The following is a 14,260-nucleotide window of genomic DNA, read 5'->3' as shown; positions in this document are numbered from 1 at the left end:
AGAGAGAGCAAACCATGAACAAATTATCAATAGGTGGCATGAGGTCGGGATTCACAAACTGCAATACACTAATTCATTCTCGTCCAGGCTGGGACGGGGAGGCACCTCCGGCAGGCGGGGCAGTCCTCCCGGCACCAATCAGTCTGCCAACCGAATCGATAAGGCCGCAGTCACCAGAATCCGGGCGCTGGATTCCGCGCCGCAGCCATTTGCTCAACGGGGTGACGCGCAAGATAAGTCTCTTTGGACCCTGCGTTCCGGTTGGTTCGGGCTCGGCCGAGGCGGGCTGCTCCGGGAGATAAGGAGGGTGTTGTGTGGAGAAGTGGGGTTGTCGGTCAGCAGTGCCAGACCGTCGTCCGTATGTTCGGGACCGCCTGGCCCGACTGCTGTGGATGGGGACTACCTACACGAATATGCTAGGCAGAGTTGAAAGCATGGTTTGTTGTTCCAGAAAAAAATAAAACCCTAAATTCATGATCGAACGCTTGCTTAATCTATTTTCTAATGAGAAAAACAATTCTAGTCATCATTCCATAACCTCCTGCTAATCAGAATCGGCCGGGCCTGGTCCCAAGGCCCATTAATAGCCTCCTTGTACTTTTGCAGGCTGATGAGCCACCAGCTGCAGCCGCCCATGGCCACGATGGACAACAGCATGGCCACGACGACGCCCATGAGGCCGGCTCTCCACGGCCAGACTCCAGCGTCTTTGTTGTCGGCGAGGATCATGCCCAGTCCGCCTCCCGCCCCGATGATGAGGAACAAGGAGAGCGCTACATGGTATCTCCAGCTTCTGTGTCGAGCATATCTTCTGAAGACGGGGAAAAGGCCAAACACTTCAATACTGAACAGAGTCAGGCTGAACACTTGGCCTGTAGACGGTAGACGGGAAGCAAGCACAGTCGATGCCATCAAGGCAGCATTGGTCGATAGAGAGGCCGGGAACTTTACACCCACCCCGCCAGAGTAGTCGTAGAAGAAGATGTTGATTGTCAGCAGCCAAAATGACATGGCCCAGATGCTGTCCGATGACGTGGATCGCGTGAGGGACTTCAGAATCGGTGATAGTCCCAACAGGGTAAAGTAGATGAGAATGGCCGATTTGATGGTGCTCATGCGCAGACTGGCGCGGTTGACACGCTGCGCAGGAGGCAGCGGGGGGAGGTGGTCGGATGACTCGCTTGGCGGCTTGTTCGAACCAGCACCGTTGCCCGCAGTTGATGATGGCGTAGCCGTGGAATGCAGTGACACGACCGAGGTAGAATGAGCCTGGCGCATGGCTGCCAGATTTCCAAGATTGCCTGAGGACTGCGTGCGGTCCATGGTGACCAGATTCGTCGTCGAAGCTGCGGCAGACTGTGAGCCGGATAGGCCAGAATTACGGCCTCGTCGGTGCTCCCGCGCGGCTTGTCTGCGGTTCTTGTTTTCTCTTCTCGCAACCTCGTCCTCGTCTTCTTGTCCTACCCACCAATCCCATACCAGCCAGCCCAGGAACGTGGCGAAGCTACCCCAGCCCACGACTGCGACCGGTGACACACGTTCTTGGAAAATGCCGACAAAGCAGACGACGAATATGATGACTGAGCACACCTGCTGGAGAATGACGGTGGAGTCCGCGACGAGGGGCCAGAACTCGTAGGGCTGGAACCGCGGGTTGCGCTGGAGGTTCTCGAGGAAGGTGGCCTGATCGGTGTAGTTGTCCGGATACGACTGTTTGACCCAGAGCAGCTTCTTCCAGCGCTTCTTGCTCCTCCTGCTGCTACGGCTGCGGTTGTCGAGCTTGGGGCGCGATCGCCTAGGCCGGTTTGACTCTGCGCCCGAGTCTGTCGCGAGGCCACTTGCGGCAGCAGAGTCGTTGGAATAGAGACGTCTGGGCGGAGAGGTTGCGGTGAAGGCATCTTCGGGAGCTAGGTGGAGTCGGCTGGCGCGAGGCGAGGATGGATTGGAATGATAGTCGAGAGGGAGAGTGGCGGCGCGCGTGACCACCTGCGGGCGCAGGATGCTTGAAGCCGGGCCCGCGCCGGTATCGAGCTGCGGCAGAGATCTGTCGTGGTTCATTGTGACATTGCAGACGCCACGAAGGTCATGCGCAGGCTGCACAGCGAGCGGAGGCGATAAGAAAGTTGAGGTGATGTTTGGTTCCTGAGTCCTTGGCCTGTGACGTGGAGCAGAATTGGGCGGGAGTGCAAGTGGGCTGCAGTTCGGGGCTTATGTAATACACTTTTTTGGCCAGGCCGGTTTCAAGCCTCGGAGACAAGTCGAGCTTCTGTGGTCCATGCTCACCCGCAACCTCTTGAAGCTTTGGTCAAACCAGGTTCCGCTTCAAGAGGATCCGTCGAATGCATCACGACAAACTTCCCCAGACCTGCATGGGAATCTTACAAATCTGGCATGCTTGTGTCCGGAAGGCTCGCCTGACTCTTCGATGGCCCGCCCTCAATATCTATCTGGCCTCCAACCAACGCAACGCAGCACCGCCGCACGAACCGCCATTCAGATGTAGCCGACCCCAGATGCCATGGATCTGCGTCTCGGCACCTTAGTAACAGGACACGAGAGAAAAGCAAGAGGCCGTTGTGTCTGGAGACAGTGCAGTGCCAAGGAGCGGGATGGCAACAGGCAGGACCCCTGTCCTGTGCCGCTGCGGGGGAAGGCTCCATCGACGGGCATGCCGGTGCGCAGCAACTGGCATCGTGTTGGAGGTGCGGTCGTACCGAAGCACCACACAACTTGCAAGCTTGGCGGCATCCAGGAATGCACTGCGCACAGAGACGATGTCGCCACCTCTTGAGATCTTCCATGCACGCGACGGCAGGGCAGATCCGAAGGCAGACTCTACCCCGTAGCCCAGAGAGGCACAGCCTCCTCGCCCTGTGACCTACACAGCTGAATGACTTGCAGCATGCACCTCTGGGTGGATGGACGACCGACAAAGTGCTCCGCAACATACGTCAGATGATGTCGAACGTCCCGGAGGGTCTCTCGCTTTCTCCCGATGGGGAACAGCAAGCTGGATTGACTTTCGGCCCCTGCGTGTTAGGCTTGGTGCGCATCCCGATCACGGCCCAAAGCCTCTGCGCAAGATGCGACCTTGCCAGACGCGCCGTCAGGATGCCCAGGATGGACTCGTCAGCCCGCCTGGAGAGCGAGCTGCACCCCTGAGGCTCTGGCGGCCGGGCTGCAGGACCCCTTGTGCTTGTGGTGGCAGCGCTGCGGCACATAGCGAGGTGGGAAAAGCTGCCAGATGCAGCAGGCCTCAAGCCCAAGCCCCCGCCGTGAGGCCCACGAGCATGTCGTGGCACGCGCCGGCCATGCACCAGCCAGGGTTGTGGCAGCACGGCAGCGGGGACGCAGCTCCGCATAGGGCACCCGCGCAGCCGACTACGCGGCGCCGATGCTACGTCCATGTCTTGTCTGTCGCGTGGACTTCTACGAGACAGATGAAGATATATAGAGGAGGGGGTGGCCACGGCAACCGAAACAAAGGCTTTGTCTTGGTAAGAATAATCCTGGCCCAGCCCGCTATTACGTGAGCCGGGGTACGCTATCCAGAAGCCCCTGCCGACCTAATAATCAGAGCTAACGCGGACTAACGCAGCCCTGTGACTGCCCCAGCGATTTCTTAAGTCACAAGCTCCCGCCCTTGCTCTTGGCGGCTGCTCACTCTTCTCCTCTGCTCTTTTTCTTCTTGTGCTTCCCGGCTTTCCAGTCAGTCCGCCTTTGCGGTACACCCGTCCATCTTTGCGTCTGTTTGCGCGTTTGATCTTCTGTGGGTGCGCTCCAGCTAGCACCTGTGCTTCCGCCTTTGCCATCATTGGTCAGAGCTTCAGCTGGCTTCAAGGGTTCAGCTTTGAGAGCAACCTATTTTCGGATCCTGTTCTAGCCAGCCCCGCGCTCCACCCCGACAGCAACGAGCATCCCAGCCCCCTCCACCAAAAGTCTCTTCCCCAGCTCTCCGGCACGACACGACGCAGAAGTTGTCTCAGCGCCTCTCTCTCCACCGTCAGACACGGTACAACGGCGATCTGTGTGGTCCAGAATGTCTCTGCAAGTCGACAACAGCTCGCGGCGTAGCCGTTCCAAGTCGCCCGGTCGCCGTGACGATCGCGACCGTGGACGTGCCGTCGAGCAGCCTACGCCTGGCGAGCTCGTCCGCATGCCCTCGCCCGGTGCCGGCTACTCGTACAACTACGATCTCGAACACAACGGCCCTCGCGACCCGTACCGCATGGCCTCTCCGACCGACGAGTCGAGCTACGGCCGCTTCGGCCGCCCCGACGCGGAACCAGTAGACTCCTACGGCCGTACGCGACCTCGTTACCCTGAAGGCAAGGCCCAGGAGGAGTCGCCAATGGAGCAGCTCATGCGTGGTGCTGAGGCATTCTTGCCAGCCAAATACGCGTCCAAGGCAAAAGACTGGGACGAGAACAAGAAGTTCAAGAGCGCCATGAAGAAGGAGAAGCTCGACGAGGACCTTGCCTACGGCAGCATTACCCCAATGCCAGAGCCGGTGACTTCACCTACCACTTACTCCCGCCCACAATATGGCTACCCTCAGCCAGGACCGGGCAGCGGCCCTGGCGGACCTCCAGGCTCCTCTTACGGAACCTACATGCCCGATCCTCGGGCGTCTGGCAGCAGTATTGCAACGACAGACGCCGGGTCGCGTTACGCGCCTCCAACGCAACGCATGTCGACCTTGAGTGTGACTACGCCACACCACTCGGCTCACCTCTCGCTTTCAAGCGCGCCGCCCTCGCCCCTGCTCGAGTCCTACCACGGGACGTACCAGTCCATGTCGCCAATGCCTTCGCCTCTGCTCCTTCCCTCTAATGGGCGCAACTCGCTCGACATCATTGAGCCTCTGTCACCCGGAGCGTCGGGCGACGAGTCCGGGGATAAGAAGAAGCGGCGGGCACGGTTCCACGATCCTGTTGACGATGCTGCTCGACTGGCCAAGGCTCTCAAGGGAGACAAACGCTCGCCAGATGTGGAGCCCCTCATCGAAGTCCTTCCAGGCATGTCTCACGAGCAGATTATGGAGCTTCGGGTCGAGTACAAGAGGCTGGTAAAGACTGGACCCGAGAGGAAGGGTGTTAATGTCGCAAAGCATATCCGTGCCCGCCTGAAGGATGAGGACCCGACGCTTATGAAGGCTTGCTACTCCACAGCGCTGGGCATGTGGGAGAGCGAGGCCTACTGGGCCAACTTCTGGTACCAGGGCGACAAGACGCGGCGCGAACTGCTCATCGAGTCGCTTATGGGGCGGACAAACGAGGAAATCCACCAGATCAAGGAGGCATTCAGCGACAAGAAGTATCGCGATTCACTGACACAGTGCATGAAGACGGAGCTCAAAGAGGACAAGTTCAAGCGAGCTGTGCTCATGGTCCTAGAGGGTCAGCGCATGGAAGAGCGTGACCGGTACGGCCGGCCTATACCGCTTGACCACCGCCTCATCTCCGATGACGTGGAGGAGCTGTACAGGGCGGTGCGAGCCGAAAAGGGTGGTGAGACTGCAATGCTGCAGATTGTCATCCAGCGCAGCGACTCTCATCTAAGGGAGGTGCTGAAGCTGTATGAGAAGACGACGAGAAGCAACTTTGCCAGAGATTCGCTCAAGAAGAGTGGCAACCTAGTGGTGAGTCTCTTTTGCACGTGCTACGGCGACATATTGATTCTTTTTTACTGACGTGGCTCTTTGCTTATAGGGAGAGGTGCTGGCTCACATCCTGAACGGCATCATTAACAAGCCAGTGCGCGACGCTCTTCTGCTCAACCACGCCCTCAGCGCGACGAAGAAGGACTCACTACGCCGCGAATTGCTCATCTCACGATTGGTGCGCTTCCACTGGGACCGCAAGCACATGGCCCTTGTGAAGCGTGCGTACCGCGAACGCTACCACGAAGACCTATCCGACGCGGTTCGTGAAGGCACCAGCGGCGACTGGGGCGCGTTTTGCGAGCAGCTGGTCGTGACGAGGATGCCGGATGACGTGAAGGTCGTGGAGAGGATCCACAGTCGCGAGCGGATGAGCGACCGAGAACGGGAACGGGAGAAGGAGCGAGAGCGAGAGGAGCGACTCCGGGAGCGGGAGAGACAGCTGGACCGCGAGGCAGAGAAGGCGCGCCGTGAGCGCGAGAAGGAGAAGGAGCGGGAGCGGGATGCGGAGAAGAGACGAAGCCGCAGAGATACCCTTGAAGTTGGCGGCGGCGGACGCAGCCGGGAGAAGAGCAGGGAGCGGAGTCGGAGCAGGAGACGGGACTAAGACAGGTCCTTTCAACGTGGTGAAAATGGATCATCTACCTACGACTATGAGTAGAATTCGACAACGAATGTTTGGGATATGCCTCAGGCTAGAAACAAATGTGCCTCCGCTACCGGGAGATGGATGGCTGGTGATACGCCACTAGAACCTGCATTATATCCTGCGTACTTGCTTGTAACGAATGTTGTTCTCTTTTGTTGATACCCTTGTCCAGATTTCCGGACAACTCCATACAGCCCGCCCGACAATCATCATGATGCATCTCATCATTTCCAACGACCGCCTCGAGAGACAGCGGGCGCCGCGGAAACAAGGAGAACCTTGTTCACAGCAACCCCACGAGCAGGAAGACGGTTAGAGCCGCGACAGCACACATGCGAGTCACGACACTCCCCTCCCCATCACCGCCGACCAGGGCCGACCGCGCGGCGGGCGCGGCACCGGATCCGGAATTCGGCGCACCCGTGACCGCCGCGGCACCCACCGTCGACCCGGTCGTGAAGTCGCCGCTGACGGCCAGCGCGAGGGTGGCCAGGCGGGTGGCCACGGTGGAGGAGCCGCCAGAGCCGGTGGTGGTGACGAGCTGCGTCACCGTCGTCGTCGGGCCCCAGCTCCAGCCGCTGCCCCAGCCGATCCAGCCGTTGAACCCGCCCGCGCCGTTCCACCCGCCCCCGGGGCCGACGAACCACGGCGACCCGGCAAAGCTGTTGCACGCGGCGGCCGCCCCCGTCACGGTGACCGTCGCGCCGGACCACGTCGCCGTGCTGCCCGCGGACCAGGCAGACGCCCATTCGGACCAGTAGCTGCTCGCCTGGGTGCTGTCGACCCCCCAGCCGGGTGCCCACGGTCCGGGGCCGCCGGCACCAGCACCTGCACCAGGAGGTCCTCCCCAACCGCCAGAGCCACCGGGACCCCCCAAAGGCGAATCTCGCCGGCCGTGGGGTCCGGCACCGCCACCACCGTGACCGACACAGCTGTCGGCGACACCTCTCTTCTTCCACCCAAAGGGGCCCCCGGGACCACCGGGACCACCACCACCGCCGCCGGGACCCCAGCCCCCCGGAGCGGCCCAGGTCACCGGGCCCGCGGGGAATGTGATGGTCTGGACCGCCGTGGCGGCAGCCGGGTCAGCCGCGAGGCAGGACTCGTAGCGCGAGCACAGCGACGACGAGAGCGAGGTGTAGCTCGCAAACAGGGAGGACAGGGTCGACGTGCAGGCCGAGTTGACGCACGCGTTGACCGCGCTGGCCTTGCCGGCGTCGCAGTAGTCGGACTGCGCGGGCCAGTAGCCGCCGCTTCCGCCGGGGCCCCAGCCGTTCCACGGGGCCGGGGTGATGGTCGAGGAGCCGGATGTTATGGTTGTCGAGGGGCTTGCGGCGGCGGACCAGGCTGAGGACAGGCAAGATTGCTGCCGGAAGTAAGAAGAGAAGGCTGTTAGCTGGGGTGTTCTTATCTGTGCGGGCAAGCAGTGGCTTCTCTCTTGGGTATATGGAGTAGGGATGCAAAGCTGGAGCTGGGAGCTGGCACGTGCTTTGTTCCGTCGGCCGTGCAAAGTGCAGAGAGGAATGTGGTTGCCAGTGGACTTACAGCACACTCGGGAGCGCCTCCCCACCACTGAGCCGTGGCGGCGGGAACGGAGGCCAGCATGACCGCGCTTCGGACACCGTCTCGTCGCATGTTAGTGTGTGATGAAACTTTCTTCTGCTTCTTCTGGATTTGCTTCTTCTCCCTTCGGATCAGGGGGATCGATCTGTGTCTGTGCAGCGATCTGTTGGCGTTTGGCTTGCAGATATTCTGACTGACGCTGGTCGCCTTTATTGGGGATCTCTTTGAACGACAAACCAACAGACCAAGGCAATCGTGAATATCTTATACCATGGGAGATCGGGCGTTTGACAACCCCGACCCGTGCTTCCAGCCACAAACTATATCATCCGAGGGCGTCTCACAGGTGAAGCGTCATTCTGCTGTACGCGTATGACGGCAGCAGATCGGTCTGGCACTTAGCGGGCTTTGTTCTGTGCTGCTTACGCGTTCCGCGTGAGGCGCTAACGATGAGGCGCAACGGAGGCCCAGGCTCGGGGGGGCCAGATATTCCAGTTGCGTGATGGCCAGGCTGGGGCGGCTAGTTGACGTCAGGATTTCTGTGCGACGTAGCTTGCGCGTCTGTCAGCGTCGGCTTCGAGACAGAAAGATGGCTGGCGAAGCGCAGAGGCCCGACAAGCCAAGCCCGATTCATGCAGGACGGTTGGTCACAACTCGCCAATCCTGTATATCTTTTGGCCACTACGTTCTCGTTTCACCGCGACGTTCACACCCACACCATGGTTTCTCTGACGCGCGGCCATTCACCATGGGAGGGAAGGTCCGACATAGGACTTTTACGGCCAAGAGACATCCTTGCCAGGGGTTCCGAAAAGATGGTGATCCCATGCTCACCAGGTCGATCCGAGTCCACTGTCATGTCATCCCCATGGGGAACAGGCGCAGTCCGGGCCGGGCCTTGAGATGGGGAACCTCCGGCCGGCTCGGCCGACCGACCGCGCCGCCTGCTGGGACAAACCCTAATCCAGACAGCCAATCAGAGCCCCTGCCAAGGTCGCCCCACGCCCTGAAATGGCAACTCGGCCTGCCCCACTTCTCCAATGCGCCGTTCGGTGGGTTTCGGATCTCGTCTCCGTTTCTTAGACAGCATCATGTCCTGCCACAACCGTGGGTTGCGGTCCAACGAGCTTGCTTTGACCCGTGCACTTCTTAAATGATTAGCAATCGCTGATCGCGTGATGTGGCGCTTGAGAGTTGGCATGTGGCTTCTCAATCGCCACGACTTGAAACAAGGACGTCTCATCGGGCGCTGTCGAGCTCCCGCCATCGCTGCGGAAAGAGCACCTGACAGTCCTTTCTCACACAAAGGAGTCTCCCATTTTGATTTCTCCGCACGCACAGACCCAGTGAGGAACGACCAGACCAGCCTTGCGGCCTATTTGTGCTGTGCCAGAGGAACCTAAGACCATAGGCCAGTCCGGCGGTCTTGGCAGGCCAAAGCTGCGAGCATCTCACGACACGGCGCTGACTGATGCAACAACCATCCGCGGAGGCCGCTTCCCGTGGCATATACTCTATAGCACTATATTTTCATCTGTGCTCCTCTATCGCAACGACACACAAGGCCCTTCAAAGTGACCGGACTGTGTATGTAAGCGGAGGAGGGGTTCAGTCAGCACCACCCAAGTGGCGCATGCCGAGATGCCAAGCACCAGGGATGAGACAACCCATAGCATGAATTGCAGAAACCAACGCAAACTTGCTCACGGCCAGGTCTCTGGTTGCAATTCATGAACGTGCTGGGAACTGTCTGTCCAGAATGAAGAGGATGCTTGCATTCATGTATCTCTCTCACATACCATGCGAACACCAATGGGACTTGTGAATACACGACCAAAGACTGGCCAAGAACTCTGTAGATCGAATCCAGCCTCATGGTGGCGTCGCTATCCAAATGCTTTCCCAAAGAGGACGCAACTTATGCCATACCACGAGACTGGTGCCATCTGGACGACACGCCACCTGGGCTTGCAACGTGCTCAAACACACTCTCTTGGCACGCCGCCAAGACTCTCATCGTGGATGGTATAGCACCAAAGCACATGGCAATACATTTGTTCTTTAGTTAGTGAACCAATAAGGGATCCGAGAAGAAGAAATAAAGATTGGCTTTGCCGTTCCTGTGTCTAGACATGTCATACTTCTCTTACCCGTCACCAGTCCAAGACGTCGACCATCGCTCGCCCTGCCCTAGGTGCACTACTCCTGCATTCTGTCACTACCGCAAGCTCGCAGGCTAATGAAGCTGCCACGATGGTGAGACCAGCAATGACGACCTCGGGACTCTCTCGTGGCCTTCGCGGCATGACGCCGTGGACAGTCCTCCTGCTCCTCCTCCTCGCCGACCCTGCCCGGAGCGATGGCATCGGCATGATCGGCATCGGCAAGACGCTCTATCACCCGACCTGCGCCTTTGCCTGCCGCAACGTCGTCCGCAACTGCCCGCTGAGCTGCACCCCCGCGCCCGAGGACGACGACGCGGCGGTGAACCACGGCACTGTCCACAACCCCGTCGTCACGCCGCCCTCCTGCTTCGTCAGCGACCCGGCCTTCCTCAAGACCGTGGCGCTGTGCATCGACAATTACTGCCCACACAGCAGGGGTGGCCAGGCGCCGCCGTCGCCTGAGGTCATTGCGGACTACTGGGCGGGCCATCTCGGCACGGGCACGCTGGGCACGCCCAAGTGGGTGCCGGCAATGTCGTTCGAGGATGCGCTGCGGGCAGCGCGGAGGGATGAGGCTACTGCTGCTGCTGCTGTGGCGCCGGGTCATGGTAATAGCACCATGAACGACAATGATGACCACGGCGGCGACCATGGCGCGATGAGACGATTTTCCCGTCGGCATGGCGGAGTGGCCATGGACGGGGAGGACATGGACATTGGTGCTCCAGACGTGAGCAGCGTGCTGCCAGCCATCGCAGCCAAGAAGCCCCTGAATGTGACGAGCTTTATTGTCCCGAACGACTGGCAGATCCAATACAATGGCATGTGGGACTTTGAGACGAACGAGAACGGACACACTATCTACAGGTAGGCTGGAGTATTTGCAACTCCGTTTACAATTTCCCCTCAACGTTCAAGGACTAAGTATTTTTCTGGCTGACATGGGACCCTCCTTCAACACAGCGTCGTCATCGCCGCCGTAGCCGTCGCGCTCCCAGTCATGGTGTCTCTGCTGCGCTTCCTGCCAACGAGCACGCGGACCTCTTACTTCTTTACCACGCTCAAAGCAGCCCTGATCCAGCCCGCCGTGCTCGGCACCAAACATCGCGAACCTGTCCTCGTCTCCGTCACTGGCGGCGCGATCGCCCCAACCCGCGGACAGGCACTCTATATCCTGCTCATCGGCCTGCTCAACATAATCTTCCTGCTGGGCCCCTACGTCGCCACACATCCGCAATCGACATTCGTCTCCGTGCGCGCACAGTCGCTCAGCGTGATTGGCAACCGCGCGGGGGTGATGGCGATGGGCAACGCCGTCGCGCTGTACACCTTTGCCATGCGCAACAACCCGCTCGCGCTGGTCTTTGGTGGTGGTGGCGGGTCGTGGTCGAGGAGCACATATCTCCTCCTGCACCGCTGGCTGGGATACTGGGTCATCTTGCACACGGTGCTGCACTCGGTCCTGCTGCTGGCATATTACAAGCTGTTCGGCGCGTATGAAGTCGAGCTGGTCAGGCAGTACTGGATCTGGGGCATCGTGGGCACCGTGGCGGTGTGCGCCATCTTCCCGACGAGTCTGCTGGTCGTGCGGAGGAGAGCGTACGAGTTCTTTCTGACCTCGCATGTCTTTCTGAGCTTGCTCTTCCTCGTGGGGTACTACTACCATATCTGGTACTGCTACGAGTACAAGTGGGGGTACGAGATCTGGATGTTTGTCGCGGCCGCGCTCTGGGCCATGGATTGGATGGCGAGGATGGCGAGGGTGCTCGTCAAGGGACGGGGCATGAAACTTGCGACTGTCACTGTGGTGGGCGAGGATTATCTGCACATCCGCGTCGACGGAGTAGGACTGGAAGACGGCGGGTTTGCGTACCTGTGCTTCCCGACGTTGAGCTGGAAGTTCTGGGAGGCTCATCCGTTCTCAGTGGCCTACTCTACTCCTGCCAGCTCTGCTGGTCACGCGAGGAATGAAGACGCGGCGATTCAGGAGCACTCGCTGGCACAGGTCGCCGGAACAGAAAAGCTAGCCGACAAAGATATCTCGGCCGACACAGCATCCTCGTCACCGCCATCGTCCATCACGAGCTCGACATCGCAGCAAAAAGTAGCAACGCACTTCTTCGCCCGCACGCGCGCCGGCATGACAGCACAGCTGGCCAAGCGCGTCGCCGCAATCCCCGGCGAGGTTTTGCAGCTTAGGGTCCTAGTCGAGGGAGCCTACCACAGCGGAGCCCAGCCGGAGCAGGCCTTTCGAGGCTGCGAGCGTCTCGTGTGCATTGCTGGAGGAGTCGGCGTCACGGCAGTCCTTCCGTATCTGCAGGCTTTTACAAGGGATAGTGCCAGTGGGCGCTTTGCAGACTTCTACTGGGGTCTTAGGCTGCCCGGACTGCTCGAGGCGCTGCAGCCGGAGCTCGACAAGATCAACGACAAGGCCAAGATCGAGACTGCTGTCGGAACACGGCTCGATCTTGAGCAGATCCTTCGGAAGGCGCTACTGCCTACGCAACCGAGCTCTTCTGGACATCCGGACCAGTGTTTCAAGGGCAAGACGGTCGTAGGGACGGAAAGTGTCAACCAGGCTGAAAAGGCAGTAGAGCGTAAGCTCCCAGGAGACGGGCTGGTAGGCATCGTCGTCTGTGGGCCACCGAGCATGGCTGACGATGTGCGGGCGATTATCTCGCGGCTTGCACGGCAGGAAACTATGGTCAGGCCATACATTTTTGTCGATGAAGCTTTCAGCTGGTGAAAAGCGACATCGGACAAGCTTACCTTAGATATTCCTGAAGGTACCACGCCGTTTGTGCCCCGCAAGGGTCTCACAGAGTGGATCCATACTTCTATGAGGACAAAAGAAACCCGTTATTCTTTCGTTGATGAGTTCTCGATTTGTGCCTCAGGCATCGTGGAGTCGTAGATGAGGCACCTTGAACCAAGCCTTGTCAGGCACAAAACTGGCGGCTAGTCATGCAGGGTGACATACGCAAGGCACCACATCTTGACAGGACTGGTTTTAATCCCCTATTGACAGGACTTCATCTTGATCCCGTCCGATCTTTGGACTCTCCCGCTTGCAAGCACACCCGTATCGCCAGTACACATCCTGAGGCAACGGCTGCACTATCTCGGTTCACCGGCCAAGGATCACCCCGCCAGCTATCGACGATCCACTCGCTTTGAACAAAACCGTCCGGCGATTCCACCATGGCAGACTGCGCGTGGTTGCACGGGTGAGATAGTTACACCCCATCGTTTGCTCTCGGATAGCCTTGCTCACATGCCCTCTACTACAGCGCCCTCGCCTCGGGCAAACACTCTGACTGTGTTGTGACTTGCGGTGTGGACGAGTACAGGCTCCACAAGGTCGTTCTCTGCTCCCAGTCATCCTTTTTCGACAGGGCATTCTCGGTAGACATGATGGCTAGTAGTGCTTCTTTCACATGTCTCACACAAGAGCCTCAGCATGAAAACAAATAACGCTCTTTGAAATGCAGGAAAAAGAAACGGGCCGTGTCGAGCTGCGTGAGGACTGCCCCCAGACGATCAACGCCATGATTGAATTTCTTTACACCGGGGACTATGCGTCTGTTCCGTACCCCAACCGCAAGCTCCAGGGAGACTATGCCGTCGACGTGTTTGGCTTCAGTCTTGAAGAAAACGAGTAATGTCTAATACAAGATCAACCCGGCTGTCAATGAGACTTGTGCTGACTGCGAGAGTAGCATCGTCGGCCCGTACGAGGACAGGATCGACAGTGTCCCAGAACTGCTCCATCACACGCGAGTCTACGCCCTGGGCGTCTTTTACGACATCGACCCGCTCTGCGTCACAGCTGCCTCGAAATTTAGAGAGGCGTGTCGGAATCAGCACTCAAGAGATGACTTCCCGCCTGCTGCTTACGAGGCGTACACCACCACCGAGGAGGCACACCGGGGAATACGCGACATCGCCGTCGATATCATCCTCGAATACCGGTCACTTCTCGACAAGCCCGAACTGCAGACTGTAATGCGGGAGACGGAGCTGGGTTTCGACATTGTAATGGCTGCACGCAGGGAGAACTTTCTCTGACACGGAGAAATCGCAAATTCTGGCATGCGCGAGCAACGAATACAGCGAGAGCTTGTGGGCGATCTTCACGGTGTGATAGCATCTTTCTGGGTTTGTCTTGGTTCTTCCCAGGACCGAATCACCAATCATGACCGAAGGTCTCGGCATCGTAGG

At 59.1% G+C, this 14,260-nt stretch overlaps 5 protein-coding genes across 5 annotated transcripts; 3 read left to right on the top strand and 2 right to left on the bottom strand.

Moving 5' to 3' along the window:
- Window positions 1–438: 438 nt before the first annotated feature.
- Window positions 439–2,202, bottom strand: B0I36DRAFT_314304 (phosphatidylinositol N-acetylglucosaminyltransferase-domain-containing protein). Its single transcript, XM_046152743.1, has one exon. The coding sequence runs from the start codon at window positions 2,056–2,058 to the stop codon at window positions 520–522; it is 1,539 nt and encodes a 512-aa protein (XP_046016672.1). The 5' UTR covers window positions 2,059–2,202; the 3' UTR covers window positions 439–519.
- A 2,161-nt stretch (window positions 2,203–4,363) lies between these two features.
- B0I36DRAFT_236795 (uncharacterized protein) lies at window positions 4,364–6,269 on the top strand (the record flags this gene model as incomplete). Its single annotated transcript, XM_046149488.1, has 2 exons — window positions 4,364–5,641; window positions 5,712–6,269. 2 exons carry the CDS (start codon window positions 4,364–4,366, stop codon window positions 6,267–6,269), a joined length of 1,836 nt encoding a protein of 611 aa, XP_046016671.1.
- Window positions 6,270–6,594: 325 nt separating this feature from the next.
- Window positions 6,595–7,946, bottom strand: B0I36DRAFT_345647 (uncharacterized protein; the record flags this gene model as incomplete). Its single annotated transcript, XM_046156376.1, has 2 exons — window positions 6,595–7,722; window positions 7,857–7,946. The coding sequence occupies 2 exons, from the start codon at window positions 7,944–7,946 to the stop codon at window positions 6,595–6,597; spliced, it is 1,218 nt and encodes a 405-aa protein (XP_046016670.1).
- Window positions 7,947–10,178: 2,232 nt separating this feature from the next.
- Window positions 10,179–12,968, top strand: B0I36DRAFT_403091 (uncharacterized protein; the record flags this gene model as incomplete). The annotated part of the gene is made up of 2 exons (XM_046161744.1): window positions 10,179–10,906; window positions 11,003–12,968. 2 exons carry the CDS (start codon window positions 10,179–10,181, stop codon window positions 12,783–12,785), a joined length of 2,511 nt encoding a protein of 836 aa, XP_046016669.1. The 3' UTR covers window positions 12,786–12,968.
- Window positions 12,969–13,240: 272 nt separating this feature from the next.
- Window positions 13,241–14,252, top strand: B0I36DRAFT_380724 (uncharacterized protein; the record flags this gene model as incomplete). Its single annotated transcript, XM_046160830.1, has 4 exons — window positions 13,241–13,266; window positions 13,330–13,444; window positions 13,531–13,697; window positions 13,759–14,252. 4 exons carry the CDS (start codon window positions 13,241–13,243, stop codon window positions 14,105–14,107), a joined length of 657 nt encoding a protein of 218 aa, XP_046016668.1. The 3' UTR covers window positions 14,108–14,252.
- Between the last annotated feature and the right edge of the window lie 8 nt (window positions 14,253–14,260).

This window comes from Microdochium trichocladiopsis, assembly GCF_020744255.1.
Source record: "Microdochium trichocladiopsis strain MPI-CAGE-CH-0230 chromosome Unknown B0I36scaffold_2, whole genome shotgun sequence".
Classification (NCBI taxonomy): domain Eukaryota; kingdom Fungi; phylum Ascomycota; class Sordariomycetes; order Xylariales; family Microdochiaceae; genus Microdochium; species Microdochium trichocladiopsis.
Note: the sequence above shows the minus strand (reverse complement) of the source record. Positions and strands in the feature narration are given on the sequence as shown.